Source organism: Bufo bufo, chromosome 4 (assembly GCF_905171765.1).
Source record: "Bufo bufo chromosome 4, aBufBuf1.1, whole genome shotgun sequence".
NCBI classification, from domain to species: Eukaryota; Metazoa; Chordata; class Amphibia; order Anura; family Bufonidae; genus Bufo; species Bufo bufo.
Genome location: NC_053392.1, coordinates 195489291 through 195515676, shown reverse-complemented (window position 1 = coordinate 195515676; position 26386 = coordinate 195489291). Strand labels below are relative to the sequence as shown.

General features: G+C 44.3%; 1 protein-coding gene across 1 annotated transcript in view; it reads left to right on the top strand.

The window, feature by feature from the left end:
* SERPINI2 (serpin family I member 2) overlaps window positions 1-26386 on the top strand; it is a 148014-nt gene that overhangs the window by 94175 nt on the left and 27453 nt on the right. Inside the window, exons 6-7 of the mRNA XM_040428181.1 lie at window positions 1157-1254; window positions 24863-24949. Coding sequence (XP_040284115.1) covers window positions 1157-1254; window positions 24863-24949 — 185 coding nt within the window. The remainder of the gene's footprint in view (window positions 1-1156; window positions 1255-24862; window positions 24950-26386) is intronic.

The window sequence follows — 26386 nt, the reverse complement described above, 5'->3', positions numbered from 1 at the left end:
ATCAATCCGTACAGCTTCACCTGCTCTATAACATGGTGCATTCAGATTGCATTGCACTTTGTAGAGACAGGTCTTCTTTAAAATAGGCACATTTGAAAAAAAAATGGGTAAGGCTTCAGGCACCCTACCATATTTTTCATCCATGTGCTATCTGCTTTTTTGAGGATAACACACTAACCCATTCATTCATGCACACATCTGTATTATAGACCATGTTTTATTCTGGTCCATTTTGGGGACCAGAATAGTCCTTTCTATTGATGGAAGTGAGAAAAATGCAGAATACACACGGAAAGTGTCCGTATTTTGTGGATCCGTCGTTTGTTGGCTGAAATATGGACATAGCTATGTGCATGCAGCCTTAAGGGGGTGAACATTTTGGAAAATATGAAATATGAATTTTGTTTAACTCTTTCTAAACCTGTCATCCCAATGAATCTTAACAAGTGAGGATAAGGCCTCATGCACACGAACATATTTTCATTCCGTGTCTGTTCCGTCTTTTTTTGCAGACCATATATGGAACCATTCATTTCAATGGGTCCGCAAAAAAAATGGAAGGTACTCTGTGTGCATTCCGTTTCCGTATGTCTGTATTTCCGTTCCGCAAAAAAAATAGAACATGTCCTATTATTGTCTGCATTACAGACAAGGATAGGACTGTTCTTTTAGAGGCCAGCTGTTCTGTTTCGCAAAATACGGAATGCACACGGATGTACACGGACCGCAAAATACATACGGTCATGTGCACGAGGCCTAACTGTAATCAGTTTGAATTTTACACTAGGTCCATTACAGATGTGCAGCATTTATCCAAGGATTTCGATACTGTATAGTCTTCCATTGTTATATACTGTAAGTCTCCATAATGTGTGTGGCTTAAAGAGTATGTTCACCACTGGATATCATGTTTAATTACAGCTGTAATCTAAATAGAAAGACGGGGAATATATCCTGTAATACTCCAGGGCTGCATTCACAATTCTGCAGATTTTTGGAAACAGTCAACAAGTCTCTTGACAGTCTCATCCCTGGCAGTTTAGCAGAACTCCTATAATGCAATGCATTTGTCAGAACTTTTAGATGTGACACTGATACGAAATTAAGTAGATAAGTGATCTGTTAAAATACCCTGTACATTTTCTGTGCTTTGCAGGTTTAAAATAGAACATAAAGTTGATTTAAAGAAATCTCTGCTTCATCTGAACATAACCGATGTCTTTAATCCAAGCTGCAATCTCTCAGGAATAACAGGTGACATCAAAACCTCTAATTCTGCTGCCAATCTAATATAATCAGAGCATCGTGCAACAATTACATGTCATTACACATAACATTTACTAAATAAAGTATTTTTAAAACGCCAAATGGCAGCTGAGGAAAATACAGAAAAAACAGGGTATACAGACGAGATTTGAAGTTGCAGGTACATTTCGTCAGATGGTGTGCTGATTCCTGGGGAATGATGCTCCAAGATGAGTAAAAATCATAGCGTACCGGACTGACCTCCAATTTTTGCTAGGTAGAAGCATGAACACTTTTACCTCTACTAGTGCGAGCACCCAATAATTATTTCCAACTTTGCAGGGAGGGTGTTAAGAGTGTCATTTCAAACAGCTTATCTCTAATGGAAACATAATGACATAAATGATTGATATCATTGCCTGAAAGTGTTTTTCACTGTAAAAATCATCTAAAGTTGAGCCATTTTGCTGTCTATTGCTCATCCTCAGAAGAAATTTGTCTCCATTTGGATTACAGGAGGTGGATGGGTTACCTGCCTGTGTGTGCCTGCTGCCCAGATTCAGGGGTGTACAAAGAAAGCACTAGGCCCCATATCAGGAATCTAAATTGGGCCCCCCATGTCCCATTAAGAGCCCCTCCCACTACCCATTACTGGACAGTATATACAGTAGTGTACTGATAAGATATGTGAGGTATAAATTACAGCTCGTACCTCACATATAAGTACACTGCTGTATATACTATGTATCGCAACACACTTCATCTATTACACCTCATACCGCACATATCAGCACACTGCTGTATATACTATGTATCGCAACACACTTCATCTATTACACCTCATACCGCACATATCAGCACACTGCTGTATATACTATGTATCGCAACACACTTCATCTATTACACCTCATACCGCACATATCAGCACACTGCTGTATATACTATGTATCGCAACACACTTCATCTATTACACCTCATACCTCACATATCAGTACACTGCTGTATATACTATATATCTGTACACACTGCATCTATTACACCTCATACCTCACATATCAGTACACTGCTGTATATACTATGTATCTCAACACACTTCATCTATTACACCTCATACCTCACATATCAGTACACTGCTGTATATACTATATATCTGTACACACTGCATCTATTACACCTCATACCTCACATATCAGTACACTGCTGTATATACTATGTATCTCAACACACTTCATCTATTACACCTCATACCTCACATATCAGTACACTGCTGTATATACTATGTATCTCAACACACTTCATCTATTACACCTCATACCGCACATATCAGCACACTGCTGTATATACTATGTATCGCAACACACTTCATCTATTACACCTCATACCGCACATATCAGCACACTGCTGTATATACTATGTATCGCAACACACTTCATCTATTACACCTCATACCGCACATATCAGCACACTGCTGTATATACTATGTATCGCAACACACTTCATCTATTACACCTCATACCTCACATATCAGTACACTGCTGTATATACTATGTATCTCAACACACTTCATCTATTACACCTCATACCTCACATATCAGTACACTGCTGTATATACTATGTATCTCAACACACTTCATCTATTACACCTCATACCGCACATATCAGCACACTGCTGTATATACTATGTATCTCAACACACTTCATCTATTACACCTCTTACCTCACTTATCAGTACACTGCTGTATATACTATGTATCTCAACACACTTCATCTATTACACCTCATACCTCACATATCAGCACACTGCTGTATATACTATGTATCGCAACACACTTCATCTATTACACCTCATACCGCACATATCAGCACACTGCTGTATATACTATGTATCGCAACACACTTCATCTATTACACCTCATACCGCACATATCAGCACACTGCTGTATATACTATGTATCGCAACACACTTCATCTATTACACCTCATACCGCACATATCAGCACACTGCTGTATATACTATGTATCGCAACACACTTCATCTATTACACCTCATACCTCACATATCAGTACACTGCTGTATATACTATGTATCTCAACACACTTCATCTATTACACCTCATACCTCACATATCAGTACACTGCTGTATATACTATGTATCTCAACACACTTCATCTATTACACCTCATACCTCATATATCAGTACACTGCTGTATATACTATATATCTTAACACATTGCATCTATTATACCTAGACATGAGCGAATCGAAGTTGATAAAGTGTAATGTAATTTGAATTTCAGTAAAAATTTGATTCGCAGCGAATCCGAATTTCCTCACGCTTCATGGTAACCAATCGCATTTTTTAAAATGGCTGCTGCACGTAGCAGGAAATGGAGCAAGGAACTCTGGGAACGAGGGATCACCCACAATGCCATGCATGCAGCCAATCAGCAGTCAGCCAGCCCTGTGATGTCACAGCCCTATTTATAGCCTCAGCCATCTTGGATTCAGCCATTTTCCAGTGTACTTAGTGCAGGGAGAGATGTCAGCAGGCGCTAGGGACAGTGCTAGGAAAGACTTTAAAACTTTTATTTTGCTATATAGAAGTTCAGGGAAAGGATAGGGAGGAATCATTCCAGTATTGTACTAGTTCCTCCTAGCTGCATAGGTAAACCGGAGTGACGCAGCCGCACCGGAAGTGACGCGGCCGCACAGGAATCAGCTGGAGGAGGGTGTGTGCGGCACTGCGCAAGAGCACATCCATTGGATTAGCAAAAAATCATTGCAGCGCCGCTGGAGAAGGACTTCATGCGCATGCACAAAACCGTACATTGCGCGTGCGCACTTAGGGGTAGGTAGATTTTCCAGCGCAAAATGTTCCATCAGATCTCGCTACACCTGAGTGCGCACTTGCACACAAATCATCAGGAGCAGTTCATCCTTGCCGCAGAGCTGAGCGCAAAATATCGAGCTCACCACATTTCTATAAGGTAGACTATGACGTGGGGAGGGGGCGGAACCGTTTGCCGGGGCTGTGGGAGGTTATTTGATGATCAGGAGGCATTCTTGGGCACTGAAGGGGGGCGTCACTAGGCTCCGGAGAGTGAAAAAAACGCCCCTCTGGGCACCTTGGACCCTAATTAGCATAACAGAAAAAGCTTTTATATCAAAACTACAAAACAAAATAAAGTAAAAAGAAGGCTGCTGGAAATAAGGTACTTTAGTCAACATAGCGATGGTGCCAGCTTAAAATGGTAAAAGTGCCATCCAGAGATCCCCCATGACAGTGCCATCCCACAGCAGCACAGGGGAGAAGGAAGCAGTCTCTCCCTCTCCCCTGTGCTGCTGCTGCCGCTGCCACCAATGAGAAGAGAGGGGCGGAGGAGGGGCGGGCGCACTGCGCCACCAATGATAGGACTTTTCCTACACAAAGCGGCGCCCAGCGATGTCCCAGCACTTACCATTATTCCTGGGCTCTGCACCGTTCGCCCGCTGTGCCCCATTACTGTCTCCTCTCCTACTCCATATGCCAATTACTATCGGAGCAATGGCGAGGAGACATCAGCTTCTCTAGTGGGCGTTCCTTCTCCCTGGCTGAAGCGCTGTCCAATCGCAGAGCAGGGAGAAGGAACGCCCACTAGAGAAGCCGATGTCTCCTCCCCATTGCTCCGATAGTAATTTGCATATGGAGCAGGAGAAGAGTACCCCTGACGAAGGTACGCCGAAAAGCGCGTTGGGGTAGCGCCACCCTGGTCGTTCTGGCACACGGTTCTTTTCTCTGGTGAGTTCCTGTCTCTTGCTGTTTCCCTCTGGTTACTTTCATTATTGTCACCTATCTTTACATCTCATTGGTCTGCAGCATAATTTTACAGCGCACTGGCTGTCTGCACACCAATGATTATATATACAGAGGTGTTCATGCGTTAGACAGGTGGCTCACCTGGTACTCCACTTTAGTTGTATCTTGTACATGGATTTAAGCATTGACTCCATATTGATGTCCATGTGCCCTATACCCTCTTTGTACCATGTTTTTTAGATCCGTGTGCTCTTGCCCCCAGGGTGGAGTCTCTTTTTCTGTCCTCCGCTCCTAACCATGTCTATGGCATCATTTATTCATGTGTTTTACTCATGTTATTTTATCATGTCTCAATAAATTATATACTTTTTTGGTACTATGAGCTCTGTTTCCTTTGTTTCTGCCATTTAGCTCGGGGGCTTTTTGCCGAGTTTTATCTTTGTGTGTCCCCATTGGGGGTATATTGGGTGGACATTATTTCCCCGCCCTTCCCCTCCCCCTTTCTTGGGACACCCTGGGTTTATTCTTTGTTCCTTTACTTACAGCTAAGTTCAGTAGCAGGGAGGAGGCAGGCACGAGGCAGGCCTGGCCGGCGGCGCGTCACTCACTACGTCACACGCCCGCACCGCCGCCGGCTTCATTCATAAAGTGGGCGGCGCAGGTGCATGACGTAGTAAGTGACGCGCCGCCCGCCCACCCTCCCGGCCTGCCTCCTCCCTCCTCTCTGCTACGGAATTTAGTTGTAAGTTATACAGCTGGATTACAAATGATTATTATATTTTAACAATGCCTACAGGTTAGATAAGATTATACAACAGTGACCCGGGCCAGTGCATTAGAATACAGGGACTGCACTGGTCCCCGCTGTCATTCCTAATCCAGATGCCGGACCCCAGCCCTTCCTCCCTCTGTTGATACAGCCGCCCACTGCGCTGTGTCGCATATGTAGTATAGAGCAGTGTGATATGGGAATTTTGTGGGATTGTGATTAGGGCCCTAAAAATTGCAATAAGGATATGCGATGCAATATTTTAAGAGAATTGTGCTAGAGGTCTATTTGCTTGGATTTTCAAGGCAAAAGCACACACAAATTACTGATAATGCTGAAATGTAGTTTTGCTCAACTCAAGAACTGAAATGCACAGTGTTTTTCAAAATAAAACATCTTTTACTAAAGTAAATAACCTATTTGCATTACTGCAAAAGTACAAAATTCAAAACTTGCTATTTTCTTAATAGCACTGCAAAGAACACCGTAGTCAGCAGCAGCAATATAAGCTATGGGGGGATCTGTGGATGACACTGTTATGGAGGGGATCTGTGGATGACACTGTTATGGAGGGGATCTGTGGATGACACTGTTATGGAGGGGATCTGTGGATGACACTGTTATGGAGGGGATCTGTGGATGACACTGTTATGGAGGGGATCTGTGGATGACACTGTTATGGAGGGGATCTGTGGATGACACTGTTATTGGGGATCTGTGGATGACACTGTTATGGGGGATCTGTGGATGACACTGTTATGGGGGGATCTGTGAATGGCACTGTTATGGGGATCTCTGGATGGCACTGTGATGGGGGATCTCTGGATGACACTGTTATGGGGGATCTCTGGATGGCACTGTTATGGGGAACTCTGGATGGCACTGTTATGGGGATCTCTGGGTGGCACTGTTATGGGGATCTCTGGATAGCACTGTTATGGGGGGATCTCTGGATGGCACTGTTATGGGGGATCTCTGGATGGCACTGTTATGGGGATCTCTGGATGGCACTGTTATGGGGATCTCTGGATGGCACTGTGATGGGGATCTCTGGATGGCACTGTGATGGGGGCATCTGTAGATGACACTGTTATGGGGGGTATCTGTGGATGACACATATATAGCATCTTATGCTATATGCCGACCACAGATCCCTCCCCATAACAGTGTCCCTGCAGTGTGAATGACCCCCAATACAGGGGCTGGCATCTGGATTAGGAATGACAGCGGGGAACGGTGCAGTCCCTGTATTCTATTGAACCGGCCCCGCTCACTGTTGTATAATCTTATCTAACCTGTAGGCATTGTTAAAATATAATAATCATTTGTAATCCGGCTGTATTACTTACAACTAAGTTCAGTAGCAGGGAGGAGGTAGGCAGGAGGCAGGCCGGGCGGGCGGCGCGTCACTCACTACGTCACACGCCCGCGCCGCCTGCTTCATTTATAAAGTGGGCTGCGCAGGTGCATGACGTAGTAAGTGACACGCCACTCGCCCACCCTCCCGGCCTGCCTCCTCTCTCCTCTCTGCTACGGAATTTAAATGTAAGTTATACAGCTGGATTACAAATGATTATTATATTTTACAAATACCTACAGGTTAGATAAGATTATACAACAGTGAGCCGGGCCGGTGCATTAGAATACAAGGACTGCACTGGTCCCCGCTGTCATTCCTAATCCAAATGCTGGACCCCAGCCCCTCCTCCCTCTGTTGATACCACCGCCCACCGCGCTGTGTGGTATCGCGGCGGCCGTGTATAGGTAATCGCAGCAATTTTTGGGTCGACCAAATGGCCATATCGCAATCGTCGATTATCGCGATACGATTGCTTTGGCGATATATCGTGCAGGCTTAATATATACTATATATATATATATATATATATATATATTAGATAAAGGACCCGGCTTCGCACGGGTATATTTCATCTACAGTATTTAATGTTTGTGTGTGTCTTTAAAAGATATCGACAGCATTCACTATAGCAGTGACATCTACAGTACCCCGCCCCCTTAACAGTGACCTCCACAGCCTCCCACCACTCAACACTGACCCCCCCCCCCCCAGTTCTGCTTCTGCTTAAAATGGGACGTACACAGCAGCCTTCCCCTTTAACAGTGAGCTCCACAGCAACCCACCCCCTTAATAGTGACCTCCACAGGAGCCCGCCCCCTTAACAGTGACCTCTACAGCACCCGTTCCTTAACACTGACCATAGGTTACAGTTGCCTTAACTGTGATCTCCACCATTCATGTCCTTCTTAACAGAGACCCCCTGTCACGAATACAGGGGAGGGGAGGGACACAGAACTATGCCTCAAGGCTAGGGAATGGGAAAAGGTCACCTCCTAGGAAGCCCCTAAACCTGGCCCTGACTCCTGTCAGTATGTATAGACCCTGAAGGTGGGAAAATACATACGCCGGAACCTAGACCTAGACCCTTGCAGCCCTGAAATGGGTAGTGGCAGGGAATGAGACTACTGGTTCCTTCCCAGGTGAACGAGCCAGCGTCTCCCTGAGGCCTAGTAACAACAAGCACAGGGGAAACAACCAAATACAAAGAGCAGTACAACTTATCTTATAGAAAATGGATGAGCAGGAACACAGGTAAGGTCCACACACCAACTCCAAATCCAAGCAGAGAATATCAACTGCATGGTATGAAGTATGAGACCAAACTAAGTAGGGAATGCAGTAATGACCACAGGCTGCACCTGACAAGAGGTGTAATCAATACCAAACCACAACACTGAGAATCAAGAGACTGTCAGTTAACCTCACGTGCAGTCAGTCTCTCCGATCTTCTAATCTCTGTCACAGAAGGTACCGTGACAGTACCCCCCTTCTACTGGTGACCTACGGACACCAAGGACCGATCTTATCTTCACAAGGCGACTGGCATTAACGTCGGCTGCTGGAACCCACATTCTCTCCTCTGGACCATAACCCTTCCAGTGAACGAGATACTGGAGGGATCTACTGAGAATTCGGGAGTCCACTATCCTAGCGATCTGAAATTAAAGATTACCGTCAACCATGACAGGAGGGGGTGGCAGGGAGGACGGTTCAGCAGGTTTAACATAACTCTTCAGTAATGATTTGTGGAAAACATTATGAATCTTTAAAGCCTGCGGAAGGTCAAGACGAAAAGCTACCGGGTTAATAATGGCAGAGATCTTATGTGGACCAATAAACCTTGAGCCCAACTTCCACGAAGGTACTTTCAACTTAATGTTTCTTGTGGACAGCCACACAGAATCACCCACTCTCAGGTCCGGACCACTCATAGGTCTCTTGTCAGCCATTCGTTTATACTTCTTGCCCATCTTTTTAGATTATTTTGAATTTTTCACCAAATAGATGACAAAGAAGAGGAAAATCTTTCCTCTTCAGGCATACCAGAAGTCTCAGTACCAGAAAATGTGCCAAACTGCGGATGGAACCCATATGCCCCAAAAAACAGCGACTTATCAGTGGACTCCTGCCTAAGGGTATTTATGGCGAACTCGGCCAAAGACAAAAAAGAAGACCACTTATCCTGATTCTCTGAGACAAAACATCTCAGATAAGTCTCCAGATTCTGGTTAGTGCGCTCAGTCTGTCCGTTCGACTGAGGGTGAAAGGCCGAAGAGAAGGACAATTGTACCCCCAAGCGAGTGCCAAACGCCTTCCAGAATCTGGAAACAAACTGAGTCCCCCTATCAGACACCACATCAGAGGGAATATCATGTACCTTCACGATGTTGTCAACAAACACTTGTGTGAGAGTTTTAGCATTAGGTAGCCCTGGTAATGCTATAAAGTGCGACATCTTACTGAAGCGATCAACAACCACCAGAATCACAGTTTTTCCTGAGGAATTCGGGAAATCTGTGATAAAGTCCATGGACAAATGAGACCAAGGTCTGGACGGGATGGACAACGGAAGTAGAAATCCTGAAGCCCGGGTATGTGTCACCTTAGCATGTGCACAAGTACTACAGGCTGACACATAGCCCTCCACAAATTACGCAACCCCGGGCACCAGAATGTACGAGAAATGAGATCGACCGAGGATCTGCTCCCAGGGTGTCCTGTAAGAACTGTACAGTGATGTTCCTCGAACACCTTGTGCCGTATTTCAGAAGGAACAAACAACTTTCCCGGAGGACAAGAATCCGGTGCATCTCCCTGGACCTCCAACACCTCTGCCTCAAGGTCGGGATAAAGAGCGGATATTACTATCCCTTCAGAAAAGATAGGACCAGGATCTTCCGAATCATCTCCTCCCAGGAAAGCTACGCGACAAGGCATCCGCCTTTACGTTCTTAATCCCAGGGCGATAGGTGACAACGAAATTAAATCTGGCAAAAAACGACAATCAGACCTGCTTTGGGTTCAGACGATTAGCTGACTCCAGGTAAGCCAGAGTTTTGTGATCGGTAATTACCGTAATGGGATGAACCGCTCCTTCCAACCAATGACGCCATTCCTCAAAAGCCAACTTAATGGCCAGCAATTCTCTATTGCCTACGTCATCATTTCTTTCAGCAGCCGAGAGTTTCTTAGAGAAGAATGCACATGGGCACCATTTACTAGGTGAAGGACGCCGCAACAAGACTGCTCCTAACCCTACCTTGGATGCGTCAACCTCAAAATAAAGGCTGTGACACATTCGGCTGCACCAGTATAGGAGCTGAAGCAAAACATTCCTTTACCGCTGAAAAGGCATGTAATGCATCATCAGACCAGACTGAGAAATCCACACCTTTCTTAGTCATATCTGTCAATGGTTTAACAACAGTTGAGTAATTCAAGATAAATTTACAGTAGTAGTTGGTGAACCCCAAAAATCGCATGAGCGCTTTCAGATTTTTGGGTCAATCCCAGTCCAACACAGAACAGACTTTTTCCGGATCCATATGAAAACCCGAAGATGAGAGTAGGTAACCCAGGAATTGCACTTCCGGAACCGCAAATACACACTTCTCCATCTTAGCATACTATTTATTCTCCCTTAGGATCTGTAACACGTGATCCTGATGCTTCTCCATGTCGGGGAAATAAATTAAAATATCCAGATCCACAACCACAAACCTGCCCACCAGATGAAGAAAGATGTCATTGATGAAATGTTGAAAAACAGCAGGAGCATTGGTCAACCCAAAAGGCATGACCAAATTCTCAAACTGACCTTCAGGGGTATTAAAGGCCCTCTTCCATTCGTCCCCCTCCTTGACCCATACCAGATTATATGCCCCCCTAAAATCCAACTTAGAGAACACCTTGGCACTGACAATCTAATTGAACAAATCTGGGATCAAAGGAAGGGGATAGGGATCACGGACAGTAATGTGATTAAGCTCACGGAAATCCAGACATGGCCTAAGAGTTCTGTCCTTTTTCTTAAAAAAAAACCCCTGCAACAACTGGGGATTTGGACGGTCTAATTTGTCCCTTAGCCAAACTTTCGGTGATATACTCTCGCATATGGCTGCTCTTTCGGGTTCAGAAAGACTATACAATCGAGGTTTGGGTAATTTATTTTTTTTTCTTCACCTTGACGCTGAACGTACGGACATATATTCACAAAATGTACCTTCTTTCCACAACAAAAACAGACTCCCTTCATATGACCAATGCTCTTGCCAGCAGTTCCAGAAGTAGCTGCTCCTAACTGCATAGGCTTGTCACAAGGCATAACAATAGGTGTTTCTCCACCATAAGTGTCAAAGAAAGCTGCCACATTATTCGACAGTACGTCCTCAGGGTGAGGAACCCTAGATCTCTCTCTCAGGCGTCTATCAAGACTTACAGCAGGACTCAGGATTTTCGTGAAAGGCCAACGCATCCTTCAGCCTCTCAGATAGCCCCTGACAGAATTGGCTACGGAGAGCAGGATCATTCCACTCAGTATCCGTAGACCATCTCCTAAATTCATAGCAATTGGTCTCGGTGGAGCGCTCTCCCTGCCATAAACCATGCAATTTGATCTCGGCCTGAGAGCTCCGATCCGGGTCATCATAAATAAGACCCAAGGCTCTAAAAAATTAATCTACCGACTGGAGGGACTGTGATCTGGTCGGCAGAGAAAAAGCCCAAGACTGGGTGTCACCTTTAAGCAATGAAATTATCATACCCATCCCCAGAAGAGTACGGACGCAGCTTAAAGTACAATTTACATGACTTCCTGAACCGAATAAAATTGTCGCTACCCCCGTAAAATCTGTCCGGGAGGGCAACCTTAGGTTCAGGGCAGGCCTAGTACCCACCACCGGAACCAGCCACCTGTGGTCTCTGGATCTACAAGATGGTCGCGCGGAGGTCAGCTACCTCCAAAGACAGACCCTGCAGCTGTACGACCAGTGCAGTCATAGGATCCATAGCTGCACTGATCCGAACAAAATGGTTTTTGGTGGTTGATAATATCACGAATACAGGGGAGGTGGTAAAAGGTCACCTCCTAGGAAGCCCCTAAACCTGGCCATGACTCCTGTTAGTATGTATAGACCCTGAAGGTGGGAAAATACATACGCCGGAACCTAGACCCAAGGAGTCCTGAAATGCCCTAGGAAGTGGCAGGGAATGAGACTACTGGTTTCTTCCCAGGTGAACGAACCAGCGTCTCCCTGAGGCCTAGTAACAACAAGCACAGGGGAAACAACCAAATACAAAGAGCAGTACAATTTATCATATAGGAAATGGATGAGCAGAAACACAGGTAAGGTCCACACACCAACTCTTCCAAATCCAAGCACAGAATATCAACCGCATGGTATGAAGTGTGAGACCAAACTAAGTAGGGAATGCAGTAATGACCACGGGCTGCACCTGACAAGAGGTGTGGTCAATACCAAACCACAACACTGAGAATCAAGAGACTGTCAGTAACCCTCACGTGCAGTCAGTCTCTGTTTTTTTTTTAAGTCCGTCTTTTGAGGGTGGCCTGAATGGCCACCCTACCAGCCCCCTGAACTGTGACCTCCACAGCACTCCTCTGCCTTAACAGTGTCATCCACAACACCCTGCCCCTTTAACCACTTAAGGACCACAGGTTTATACCCCCCCTAGTGACCAGGCCCTTTTTTACAAATCGGCACTCCACAACTTTAGCGGTTTATTGCTCGGTCATGCAACTTACCACCCAAATGAATTTTACCTCCTTTTCTTCTCACTAATAGAGCTTTCATTTGGTGGTATTTCATTGCTGCTGACATTTTTACTTTTTTTTTGTTATTAATCGAAATTTACAGATTTTTTTGCAAAAAAATGAAATTTTTCACTTTCAGTTGTAATTTTTTTTTAAAAAAACGACATCCATATATACATTTTTCTCTAAATTTATTGTTCTACATGTTTTTGATAAAAAAAAATAATGTTTGGGTAAAAAAAAAATGGTTTGGGTAAAAGCTATAGCGTTTACAAACTATGGTACAAAAATGTGAATTTCCGCTTTTTGAAGCAGCTCTGACTTTCTGAGCACCTGTCATGTTTCCTGAGGTTCTACAATGCCCAGACAGTAGAAAAACCCCACAAATGACCCCATTTCAGAAAGTAGACACCCTAAGGTATTCGCTGATGGGCATAGTGAGTTCATAGAACTTTATATTTTTTGTCACAAGTTAGCGGAAAATGATGATTTATTTTATTTTTATTTTTTTCCGTACAAAGTCTCATATTCCACTAACTCGTGACAAAAAATAAAATCTTCCATGAACTCACTATGCCCATCACGAAATACCTTGGGGTGTCTTCTTTCCAAAATGGGGTCACTTGTGGGGTAGTTATACTGCCCTGGCATTCTAGGGGCCCTTATGTGTGGTAAGAAGTTTGAAATCAAAATGTGTAAAAAATGACCTGTGAAATCCTAAAGGTGCTCTTTGGAATGTGGGCCCCTTTGCCCACCTAGGCTGCAAAAAAGTGTCACACATCTGGTATCGCCGTACTCAGGAGAAGTTGGGCAATGTGTTTTGGGGTGTCATTTTACATATACCCATGCTAGGTGAGATAAATATCTCGGTCAAATGCCAACTTTGTATAAAAAAATGGGAAAAGTTGTCTTTTGACGAGATATTTATCTCACCCAGCATGGGTATATGTAAAATGACACCCCAAAACACATTGCCCAACTTCTCTTGAGTACGGCGATACCAGATGTGTGACACTTTTTTGCAGCCTAGGTGGGCAAATGGGCCCACATTCCAAAAAGCACCTTTAGGATTTCACCGGACATTTTTTACAGATTTTGATTTCAAACTACTTACCACACATTTGGGCCCCTAGAATGCCAGGGCAGTATAACTACCCCACAAGTGACCCCATTTTGGAAAGAAGACACCCTAAGGTATTTCGTGATGGGCATAGTGAGTTCATGGAATTTTTTATTTTTGTCACAAGTTAGTGGAATATGAGACTTTGTAAGAAAAAAAATAATAAATCATCATTTTCCGCTAACTTGGGACAAAAAATAAAAAATTCTAGAAACTCGCCATGCCCCTCACGGAATACCTTGTGGTGTCTTCTTTCTGAAATGGGGTCACTTGTGGGGTAGTTATACTGCCCTGGCAATTTAGGGGCCCTTATGTGTGGGAAGTAGTTTGAAATCAAAATGTGTAAAAAATGACCTGTGAAATCCTAAAGGTGCTCTTTGGAATGTGGGCCCCTTTGCTGACCTAGGCTGCAAAAAAGTGTCACACATCTGGTATCGCCGTACTCAGGAGAAGTAGGGCAATGTGTTTTGGGGTGTCATTTTACATATACCCATGCTGGGGGAGAGAAATATCTCGGCAAAAGACAACTTTTCCCATTTTTTTTATACAAAGTTGGCATTTGACCAAGATATTTATCTCACCCAGCATGAGTATATGTAAAATGACACCCCAAAACACATTGCCCAACTTCTCCTGAGTACGGCGATAAAACATGTGTGACACTTTTTTGCTGCCTAGATGCGCAAAGGGGCCCAAATTCCTTTTAGGAGGGCATTTTTTGACATTTGGATCCCAGACTTCTTCTCACGCTTTAGGGCCCCTAAAATGCCAGGGCAGTATAAATACCCCACATGTGACCCCATTTTGGAAAGAAGACACCCCAAGGTATTCAATGAGGGGCATGGCGAGTTCATAGAATATTTTTTTTTTTTGGCACAAGTTAGCGGAAATTGATATTTTTTTGTTTTTTCTCACAAAGTCTCCCTTTCCGCTAACCGGGACAAAAATTTCAATCTTTCATGGACTCAATATGCCCCTCACGGAATACCTTGGGGTGTCTTCTTTCCGAAATGGGGTCACATGTGGGGTATTTATACTGTCCTGGCATTTTAGGGGTCCTAAAGTGTGAGAAGAAGTCTGGAATATAAATGTCTAAAATATTTTACGCATTTGGATTCCGTGAGGGGTATGGTGAGTTCATGTGAGATTTTATTTTTTGACACAAGTTAGTGGAATATGAGACTTTGTAAGAAAAAAAAAATAATAATTTTTTTCCGCTAACTTGGGCCAAAAAAAAATCTGAATGGAGCCTTACAGGGGGGTGATCAATGACAGGGGGGTGATCAGGGAGTGTATATGGGGTGATCACCCCCCTGTCACTGATCACCCCTCTGTCATTGATCACCCCCCTGAAAGGCTCCATTCAGACGTCCATATGTTTTTTACGGATCCACGGATACATGGATCGGATCCGCAAAACACATACGGACGTCTGAATGGAGCCTTACAGGGGGGTGATCAATGACAGGGGGGTGATCAATGACAGGGGGGTGATCAGGGAGTCTATATGGGGTGATCACCCCCCTGTCATTGATCACCCCCCTGTAAGGCTCCATTCAGACGTCCGTATGTGTTTTGCGGATCCGATCCATGTATCCGTGGATCCGTAAAAAACATATGGACGTCTGAATGGAGCCTTACAGGGGGTGATCAATGACAGGGGGGTGATAAATGACAGGGGGGTGATCAGGGAGTCTATATGGGGTGATCACCCCCCTGTCATTGATCACTCCCCTGTAAGGCTCCATTCAGACGTCCGTATGTGTTTTGCGGATCCGATCCATGGATCCGCAAAACACATACGGACCTCTGAATGGAGCCAGCCTTACAAGGGGGTGATCAATGACAGGGAGGTGATCACGGAGTCTATATGGGGTGATCAGGGAGTCTATATGGGGTGATCACCCCCCTGTAAGGCTCCATTCAGACGTCCGTATGTGTTTTGCGGATCCGATCCATGTATCCGTGGATACGTAAAAAACATATGGCCGTCTGAATGGAGCCTTACAGGGGGGTGATCAATGACAGGGGAGTGATCAATGACAGGGGGGTGATCAGGGAGTCTATATGGGGTGATCACCCCCCTGTCATTGATCACCCCCCTGTAAGCTTCCATTCAGACGTCCGTATGTGTTTTGCGGATCCGATCCATGGATCCGTGGATCCGCAAAACACATACGGACCTCTGAATGGAGTCAGCCTTACAAGGGGGTGATCAATGACAGGGGGGTGATCAGGAAGTCTATATGGGGTGATCACCCCCCTGTAAGGCTCCATTCAGACGTCCATATGTGTTTTGCGGATCCGATCCATGTATCCGTGGATACGTAAAAAACATACGGACGTCTGAATGGAGCCTTACAGGGGGGTGATCAATGACAGGGGGGTGATCAATGACAGGGGGGTGATCAGGGAGTCTATATGGGGTGATCAGGGGTTAATAAGGGGTTAATAAGTGACAGGGGGGGGTGTAGTGTAGTGGTGTTTGGTGCTACTTATTACTGAGCTGCCTGTGTCCTCTGGTGGTCGATCCAAGCAAAAGGGACCACCGGAGGACCAGGTAGCAGGTATATTAGACGCTGTTATCAAAAAAGCGTCTAATATACCTGTTAGGGGTTAAAAAAATCGCATCTCCAGCCTGCCAGCGAACGATCGCCGCTGGCAGGCTGAAGATCCACTCGCTTACATTCCGATCCTGTGAACGCGCGCGCCTGTGTGCGCGCGTTCACAGGAAATGTCGGCTCACGCGAGATGACGCCAATCGGCGTTAGTGTGACCTGGGAGCGCCGCAGCAATGACGCCTTTCGGCGTTAGCGTGGCGGCAGGTGGTTAAAGGAAATCTGTCACCAGGATAATCGCTATTGAAGTAAAGCCATGGCCTAATAGCACTTAGTACCTTATTTCTGGATGTGCCTTTGTTTCAGCAATAGATGTTTTCTATCTTCTGAAAATCCAGTGTCCTTCGGGCTGCCAGGAAGAGGCTTCTGTCCAGCAGTGAGCCCGGTGATGTCACCGGCACTGATGGGCAGGCTTTAGCGCTGCCCTAGCCTGTAAAACGGCTAGGGCAGCGCAAAATCCCGCCCTTCAGAGACGGTGACATCACCGAACACACTGATGGGTGGAAGCCTCCGCCCGGCAGTGTGTTATAGTAAATAAAGAGCCCTTGCCCTAAGCGATCCTGCACAGGGCAAGGGAGAGCATCGGAGCATGAACTTCTCCAATGCTCAAGTCAGGGGGGGCTGCCTAGGTGAAATTCTGGGTATGTCCAGGTTCAGCTCTAAACACGGACAACCCCTTTAAAGCTGACCTACAGCAGTGAAGAAAAATGTCTGGGTTGTTATGGAAACCTGGTGTAAAACTGTGTGTATGTGGAGACTAAGGGCCTTCGAGTTTCTATTGGCTGATAAGGGTCATGTGACCAGGCTTCTATTGGCTAATGCATTTTTTGGGGAATATCTCAGAAACTGTACGTGCTAGAGAGCTGAGACACGGTCTAAAACCTTCCCGGACACCTGATGTACCTGCGTGCCAAATTTTGTGATTGTAAATGCGACGGTGCGGATTCTATTAGTGGACATACACACACACACACATACATACACTCAGCTTTATATATTAGATTATATAGAGCAGTTCACTGATATGACAAGTACAAGGTATAATAGTCCAGCGTGTACAGATATATGAGGTCAGTTATATTTAATGGTTATTGTGTGAGGTACATGAGGTAATAGTGTCTGTAACTGTCCGCAGTACTATATAAATATATATGAGTGAGATATCAGTAAAAATAGGGAATGGGGTGCAAATAAAAAGAAAGGAGGACCTCCTATTACCACTCCATTCTAGTCTCAGTGGAGATCTCATGGTGCAGTTCTCCATGCTGTTGGGGGTTGAAGGACCTGTGATGATGCTCGGTGCAGTTCCTTTACTAGATGTACAGGACCTGTGATGATGACAATTCTTTGTGCAGTTCCTTTATTAGATGTACAGGACCAGTGATGACATCATCACAGGTCCTTTAGCTTTCTCGACTGTTGGTAGGGATACTATACTGGACTTGGACATAATGAATGTAATTAGGGTGCAGGGCTTATTCTCAGCTGTGGGCCCCTTTTCCCCATGGCCCCCATGCTGCATGGTCTGCCTCTATTGGAGGTACACCACTGCCCGGATTACAGGAAGTGGATTGGTTACCTGTCTATGTATGCATGCTGCTCTGATTACAGGAGGTGGATTGGTTACCTGCCTGTGTATGCATGCTGCTCCAATTACAGGAGGGGGGTCAGTTACCTGCCTGTATGTGCATGCTGCTCGGATTACAGGATGTGGATCGTTTACCTGCCTGTGTGTGCATGCTGCCCGGATTACAGGAGCTGGATCGGTTACCTCACAGCACCAAAGAAAACCATAGGACCATATCATATAAAAATATATATCAAAAATGTTATTCATTCAGATCACAAAATAAATTAATCAATGGGAAGAAAAAGACAAGATGGAAAATGGATACAGAAAATCTGCAGAGGGCGCATGGCCCAACAGCAGGGATCTATGTTACGATAGTCTGGTGTGAATGTAGCGCCAAGATATAACATCCACTTCAAGGACTCATACCAAGGGTATAATATAGTGAGGTACCACTTCATTAACCACTTAATTAAGGCATATAATGTTAGTAGAAAAATAATCCCAAATGGCAAAAAGTCCACTAATATATATAACAACATACATACCCCAATAACAACCTATCAAGACATGGAGGTAACCACAAAAGGAACTACAAAGACTTAGGCCTCTTGCACACGAACGTTTTTTTTAAGTTTTAGTTCCGTATTTTGCAGTTCGTATATGGAACAGTTCATTTCAATGGATCCGCAAAAAAAAGGAAGGTACTCCGTATGCCTTCTGTTTCCGTATTTCCGTTTTTCCGTTCCGTTCAAAGATAGAACATATCCTATTATTGTCTGCATAACAGACAAGGATAGTACTGTTCTATCAGGGGCCAGCTGTTCCGCAAAAAACGGAATGCACACAGACGTCAACCGCAAAATACTGAAAAAGCCATACGGTCATGTGCCAGCACAAACACCTGGGGTATGTATGTTGTTATATATATTAGTAGACTTTTTGCCATTTGGGATTATTTGTTATACTAACATTACATGCCTTAATTAAGTGGTTAATGAGGGGGCACCTCACTATATACTAGTCCTTGAAGTGGATGTTATATCTTGGAGCTACATTCAGACCAGGCTATCGTAACATAGAGCCCTGCTGTTGGGCCATGCGCCCTCTGCAGATTTTCTGTATCCATTTTTCATCTTTTCTTTTTCTTCACATTAATTTATTTTGTGATCTGAATTAATAACATTTTTGATATATATTTTTCTATGATCTGGTCCTTTGGTGCTGTGTGGTGATGTTAATTATCCATGGGCATTTTTTTTTATTTATTGTGAGGTTGTTGTAGGGTTTCTGGATTAGTTACCTGCCTGTGTGTGCATGCTGCCCGGATTACAGTAGGTGGATTGGTTACCTGCCTGAGTCTGCATGCTGCCCGGATTACAGGAGGAAAATTTGTCACCTGTCTGTGTATGCATGCTGCTCCAATTACAGAAAGGGGATCAGTTACCTCACAACCATCTACATTAAAGACAAGAACCTTAACCACTGGGCTATAGAGCTCAGTGCTAAAAACCTACTGAAAAACCTCATAGAAGTTTCTCTTGTATCATACAAAAGAAACTTCTATGAGGTTTTTAATACAAGAGAAACTTCTATGAGGTTTTTAATACTAGAGAAACTTCTATGAGGTTTTTCAGCAATGACTTAGCATGACGCTCTATAACCCAGTGGTTAAAGGGGTATTCCCATCTTAGACAATGGGGGCATATCGCTAGGATATGCCCCCATTGTCTGATAGGTGCGGGTCCCACCACTGGGACCCGCACCTATATCGAGAAAGGAGCTGGGAGCGATGTGGCTGGAGGACCCCAGATTTCCTGAGGTCCGTCCACAACCAAGCGCTAATCCCCGCCTCTCCCATAGAAGTGAGTGGGAGCGTGCCACGCATGCGCGGCCCATGCTCCCATTCATTTCTATGGGGCAGACGGCAATAGCCGAGCCAGCTCTCGGCTATTTTCGGCGGCCCCATAGAAATGAATGGAGGGTGGCTGCGCATGCGCAGTGCGCTCTCCTTCACTTTCGTGGCTCCGTTCTCGATATAGGTGCGGGTCCCAGCGGTGGAACCCGCACCTATAAAATAATGGTTGCATATCCTAGCGAAATGCCCCCATTTTCTGAGATGAGAAAACCCCTTTAAAATTCTAGCCTTTAATGTAGATGAGACCACAACTTATAATCATCAGATATAAATTGCTCCGTTAGTCTGTATAGAAATAACTATATAACAGTTCAGTGCTGCCACCTAGTGGCCTAAACTGTGATATACTAACAATGAGCCTGGAAGGCTAGTACAGGCTGTGGCTTATTTATAGAACATGGTGCTTTTCCCGATCTCCGCTGGGGGAAAGCAGGCCTGAAGAGGAATCCCACACTTCAGTTTTTTAACACTCTCCGCCGGCTAGATCGGGATGTTGGGGCCGGCGCATGCGCAATAAACGCTTGGATGCTGATGCCCATAATGGGTAATGCTGTGTGCAGGCGCAGTGATTCGGATGCACGGCGTAGGCGTGGGATTTTACACTGAAGGAGGTAATCAGAAGAACCTAGGGCGGGCCAGAGTGGTGAAAGGGGAGGGGTTTTAGATGAATAGCGACGAAGGGCCTGGGCCCCGGCCGCTTGAACGCCGCCCCTGGGCACCTTTAGACCTAATTTGCATATTGAATAAAAGTGTTTTTTAAAGAAAATAAGCGACTGACAGCTAAACACTAAGTAGCATTCACATATGGGGACTATAATGCTGATAATGGTGTTAGTGTTCTATAACGGTCAGTATAGGTGAAAGACTCCCCCCCAACTTCCACACAACTAGTCAAGACCACCCATGCTCATACAACCCCCACCCCCCCTCCTACTCATTAGTTAGAAATATAAAAAATAAAATGCTTACTAGCACTGGACAGGAGGAGGAGTTTACTTTACAGTATGCAACCCTGGCCCCTGTACAGTAATTTTGGGTCCGAGTCCTTCAGGCTCCTGTTACTATGGGCCCAGTAGCAGCTGCCAGTCCAGTATTTCCGCCCCTGAATATATACCTTGTCACAGAAATGGTTCATACAGATCCTTGCGCCTTTGCCACTGCTCATTTCAATTAAGATGACATTACCAAATATTCAATAAATCTTATACTGCGCAGTCCTCTAATAATAGATGCATGGGCCCGAAACTGAAAGAACAGTATATTTCACAATACTATGATGCATGAAGATCTGTTTAAAAATGATGGAAATTGGCTCATAATGTCTACAAACATGCTGTATATGGTTTGTTTGAGAGTAGAAATATACATGGCTACTTTCTTGCAGAAACAGCGCCTCATTTGTGCATGGGATATGTGTGGTATTGCAGCTAAGCTCCATTCAGTTGAATACAACACACAGCAGAAAAGCAACCACATTTCTACAGGAAATCAACAATGGGGGTCATTTACTAAGGTTGGCTTTTTACGCCGGTCTTAAATTCACCCCTATGCTGCTGTAAGATTCAGCTAAATTATGATGAGGCGTGCACCTTGTCATAAATTCCGTTCATGTAAGGCAGCCCGTGCACCTGGTGTAAAAACGACTCTAGTCTCTAGTCCCCGCTGGACTTGTTTTTTGCCAACATTTATGCCCCTGACACGCCGCTGTCCCACCTGTCGAACACGGCATAAAACCAGCCATGTGACCAAATATTGTCGCACAGCCGGTCAAAAACGGGACATGTGACCTTTGTTATGACTAAAACGTTTCAAGTCCCTTGATAAATGACCCCCAATGTGTTTAGACTCTCGTACATCACTTTAAACAGAATTACCAGTTTCAATACGTATTACTCAGGGAAAGCTGATTGATAATTCTGGAAATGATATTTCATACATTGTCGGACAACAATTGAACACTATGAGACAATTATTTTCCGATGATACCACTAAAGGTAGTATAAATATAATACTCTGTAGACTGATCCCTTCCTGGCAATAACATTCACACAAGTTCTAGCGTCCATTTCTTGTGGTTTTGCAGCTCTTTCCCAATGTATTTTCAGGGCAAGATTAGAGAAACATGACAGCTGTCTTCTAGAAACAGCGCCACTCCTGGTGATGGTTTGTGTCTGGTATTGCAGCTCGCTAATTGATAGTCCAACTGGACCTAAATACGTCTTTGGATCATGTACTGTTTTTATTAGCTAAAACTTTACTTTTATTTATTATTTTTTTAAATTGGTTATTTCACTATCTATACATAGACACTACATCGACAGTTTAAAACTATCAGTGGTACGGGCTGCTCTGTCTAATTATTCACATTCATCACCTATAGTAAACTACTACTGTTTTTTTGCCACCATTATTTATGGCCTGTGGTTCTATTCGCAACTGCATGGCTATTCATTCACATTGTATATATTTGTCACTACTGTTGACCGGCTGCTATTTATTGCCACTATTATTTTTAACCTATTATTACGAGTGCATGAGTGTTCGTTTTTTAGACAGTGGTAGTGAGGGAGCTCTCCATTAGTAGCGACTGCATGAGTATATAGGCGACAAGGAACTCTAGCCAACAGTAATAATAAGTTAGAAATAATAGTGGCAATAAATAGCAGCCGGTCAACAGTAGTGACAAATATATACAATGTGAATGAATAGCCATGCAGTCGCGAATAGAACCACAGGCCATAAATAATGGTGGCAAAAAAACAGTAGTAGGTTATTATAGGTGATGAATGTGAATAATTAGACAGAGCAGCCCGTACCACTAATAGTTTTAAACCAGGCATCCTCAAACTGCGGCCCTCCAGCTGTTGTAAAGCTACAACTCCCACAATGCCCTGCTGTAGGCTGATACCTGTAGGCTGTTCGGGCATGCTGGGAGTTGTAGTTTTGCATAAATAATGGTGGCAAAAAAACAGTAGTAGTTTACTATAGGTGATGAATGTGAATAATTAGACAGAGCAGCCCGTTCCACTGATAGTTTTAAACTGTCGTTTTTTTTTCCTGGACAGCCTTGAACAGAACTTGTCACCTCTCCTGACATTCCCCATGGAATGACAATTCTGGAGCATCTTTTCATATAACCCTATCTTGTGCTATTCCTCTATTATTCACACTAGAAGTTTATGAATGAATTGCCAGCAGTCTGCAATGAAGTTCCAGCTGAGCGTTACCAGTTGGTGGTTGTACAATCTGCCACTGTCCAATCAGTGCTGCCAGGGACACACTCTCAACTGGTAACACCCAGATAGACCTTTACTGTAGATGGCTGGTCATTCAAAAACATCTAGTTGGGATAATAAAGGAAGGGCACAACATAGAGTCATACAAATAGATGCTCCAGAAGTGCTATTACATGGGGAATACAAGAAGTTAATGGCCTATAAAACAAAAGCAGTAATATCTCACCAATCTCCGGCCACTCTGATGTTTATCAGGTCCCCAGTAGTCTCTACTTTCTGCTCAGTCTTGACACACAGGAAATGGGCAGGCCGGTCCACCAATCACTGGCCCCAGTGGTGACCTGACTAAGCCAGTGATTGGTTAGGTGGTCATTTTTAGTGATGAGCGGCATAGGCAATATTCAAATTCACGATATTTTGTGAATTTTTGGCCGAATATTCGCCATAAATTCGCAAATTCGAGATCTCCAGTCATTGTTTACTTGATTGCGAAAATCGGCAATGTAATATATTTGCGATAAAATCTCAATAAATTCACGATTAGAATAATCAACACTATTCGCGAATACGAACATATAGCACTATATTCTAAATATTTGCAAATTCTCGAAGTGGCGATATTCGCGATTAAAATTTGCGATTCGAATATTCGCGCTCAACACTAGTCATTTCCTGTGTGTGGAGAGGGGCCAACAATCAGTGACCTGTAGGACCTCCGGAAGTTTAAAAACTGAAGCAATGGCGGATAACTGAGGCAAGTATCACTTCTTTCATTTTTTTAAATTCCAACATGACCCTTTAAAAAAATGTTAACAGCTGGAAAACCCTTTAAGAAGAGTAATACAACAGGTAGATGTAAGTTAAGCAGGTTGTGTCGCTTCAGTAAATGACATTTATCATGTAGAGAAAGTTAATACAAGCCACTTACTAATGTATTGTGATTGTCCATATTGCCTCCTTTGCTGGCTGGATTAATTTTTCCATCACATTGTACACTGCTCGTTTCCATGGTTACAACCACCCTGCAATCCACCAGCGGTGGCCGTACTTGCACACTATAGGAAAATATAGAGTGCAAGAGCGGTTAACAATGCTGGATTGCAGGGTGGTCGCAACCATGGAAACGAGCAGTGTCTAATGCAGGGATGCCCAACCTGCGGCCCTCCAGCTGTTGCAAAACTAGAACTCACAGAATGCCCTAATAGCTGTAGGTTGTCCAGGCATGCTGGGAGTAGTAGTTTTGCAACAGCTGGAGGTTCGCAGGTTGGGCATCCCTGGTAATGTGATGGAAAAATTTATCCAGCCATATGGAGAATCACAGTACATTAGTAAGTGCTCTCTCTACATGATAAATGCCATTTGCTGACGTGAGACAACCCCTTCAATGTGGAATCGTATAAGAATGTTTCATAGACTTTATATTGTATAATAATAATCATGCCAAAATTGTTTTTAGATACTTCAAACCTGTATATTTCAAAGGTGGTTCAGAAGGTTTCAATTGAAGTAAATGAAGCTGGAAGTGAAGCTGCTGCATCAACAGGTGAAAGACGACCATAAAACCTACTATGCTGCATACATACATAACATACACTTTAACTTACGTAAAACAAAGGGTCCATTTGAAAATCCCTTCTGTAGAGGCAGCTTGGCGTTACGTTCGGTCGGTGGGATATTTCTCCAGTCTTACAACCTCCCTGTGCAGACACAATACAATATTTCCTGCTATGCAGTTGGCTGCTTCTGTTACCATACATGTTCCGGGTCTCAATACCTCCAGTATGTATTAAAGGGGTTATCCCATCTTAGACAATGGGGGTATATCGCTAGGATATGCCCCCATTGTCTGATAGGTGCGGGTCCCTATATGTATAGCTGAGATCTGATGGAAATCTGTGGCAAAGACTTGGGCCCTGTGAGTGACAGCGAGGAAGTGACCCTGTGTATATTTTAGTGACACTGTGTGTATTTTAAGCAGTTGTAGACAGTTTCCATCCCCAGCTGAACTGCTATGTGCTTCGGAGAGAGTGCTCTGTGATCACAGGTGACCAGTGTGTTTATAGGAAGCCAAAATACTCCTGCCTGCAAGTGTGCTGCAAGATCCTGAACTGAGGTGGCAGAGCCCCAAGATACTTCTACCTGCAAGTAAGTAGCAGGATCCTGTATCAGGGCAGGTGAAAGCTATGATATCCATCCCTGCAGTGACCCGGCCAACCCCCTAAGCCCTGAAAGATGCCTGCTTTGAGTTGTATAAAGAATGTTTTCCTTGCCATTGCTAACCGCCTATTAAGAGTTGTATGGTGAAGTTTATGCCCTCTTTTATGTAACCGCTATGCTATAGAGCACATGGCTCTACGCCATAGTTCAGAATCGGAACATGGAGGACAAAGTCAGATCGACAAAGGATGACTCAGGCATAGTGTTGAGCGAGCACCAAAGTGCTCGTGTGCTCTGGCCGAATACATCGGTATGCTCGTGTGTTCTACCGAGCACAATTGAAGTCAATGGGAGAACCCCAGGCACCCCCGGCTCGGAAGAGAAGAGAGTGGTTCATAAAAAAAGGTTAGAAATTGATGGAAACCCCATCAAAATAGTTTGGAAACAGGATTAAGAGGATAGCTGGATGTGCCTTAGACTCCAATTATTTACGACATACACAAAGGCTATATGCCAAAAGCCAGGTCTAAGACGCATCCAGCTATCCTCTTAATGCTGTTTCCAAACCATTTTGATTGGGTTTCCATCAATTTCTAACCTTTTTTTATGAACCAGACACCCTCTTCTCTTCCGAGCAGGGGGTGCCTGGGTTTCTCCCATTGACTTCCATTGCATTAAATTGTACTCGAGCACCCGAAGTATTCGGCCGAGCACTTGGATCTGCCGAGCTTAGAGATGCTCGAACTGAACAGGTATTCAGCCGAGCATGCTCGCTCAACACTACTCAGGCAGCATTCTGGCACAACAGTGGTCAGGCGCTAAG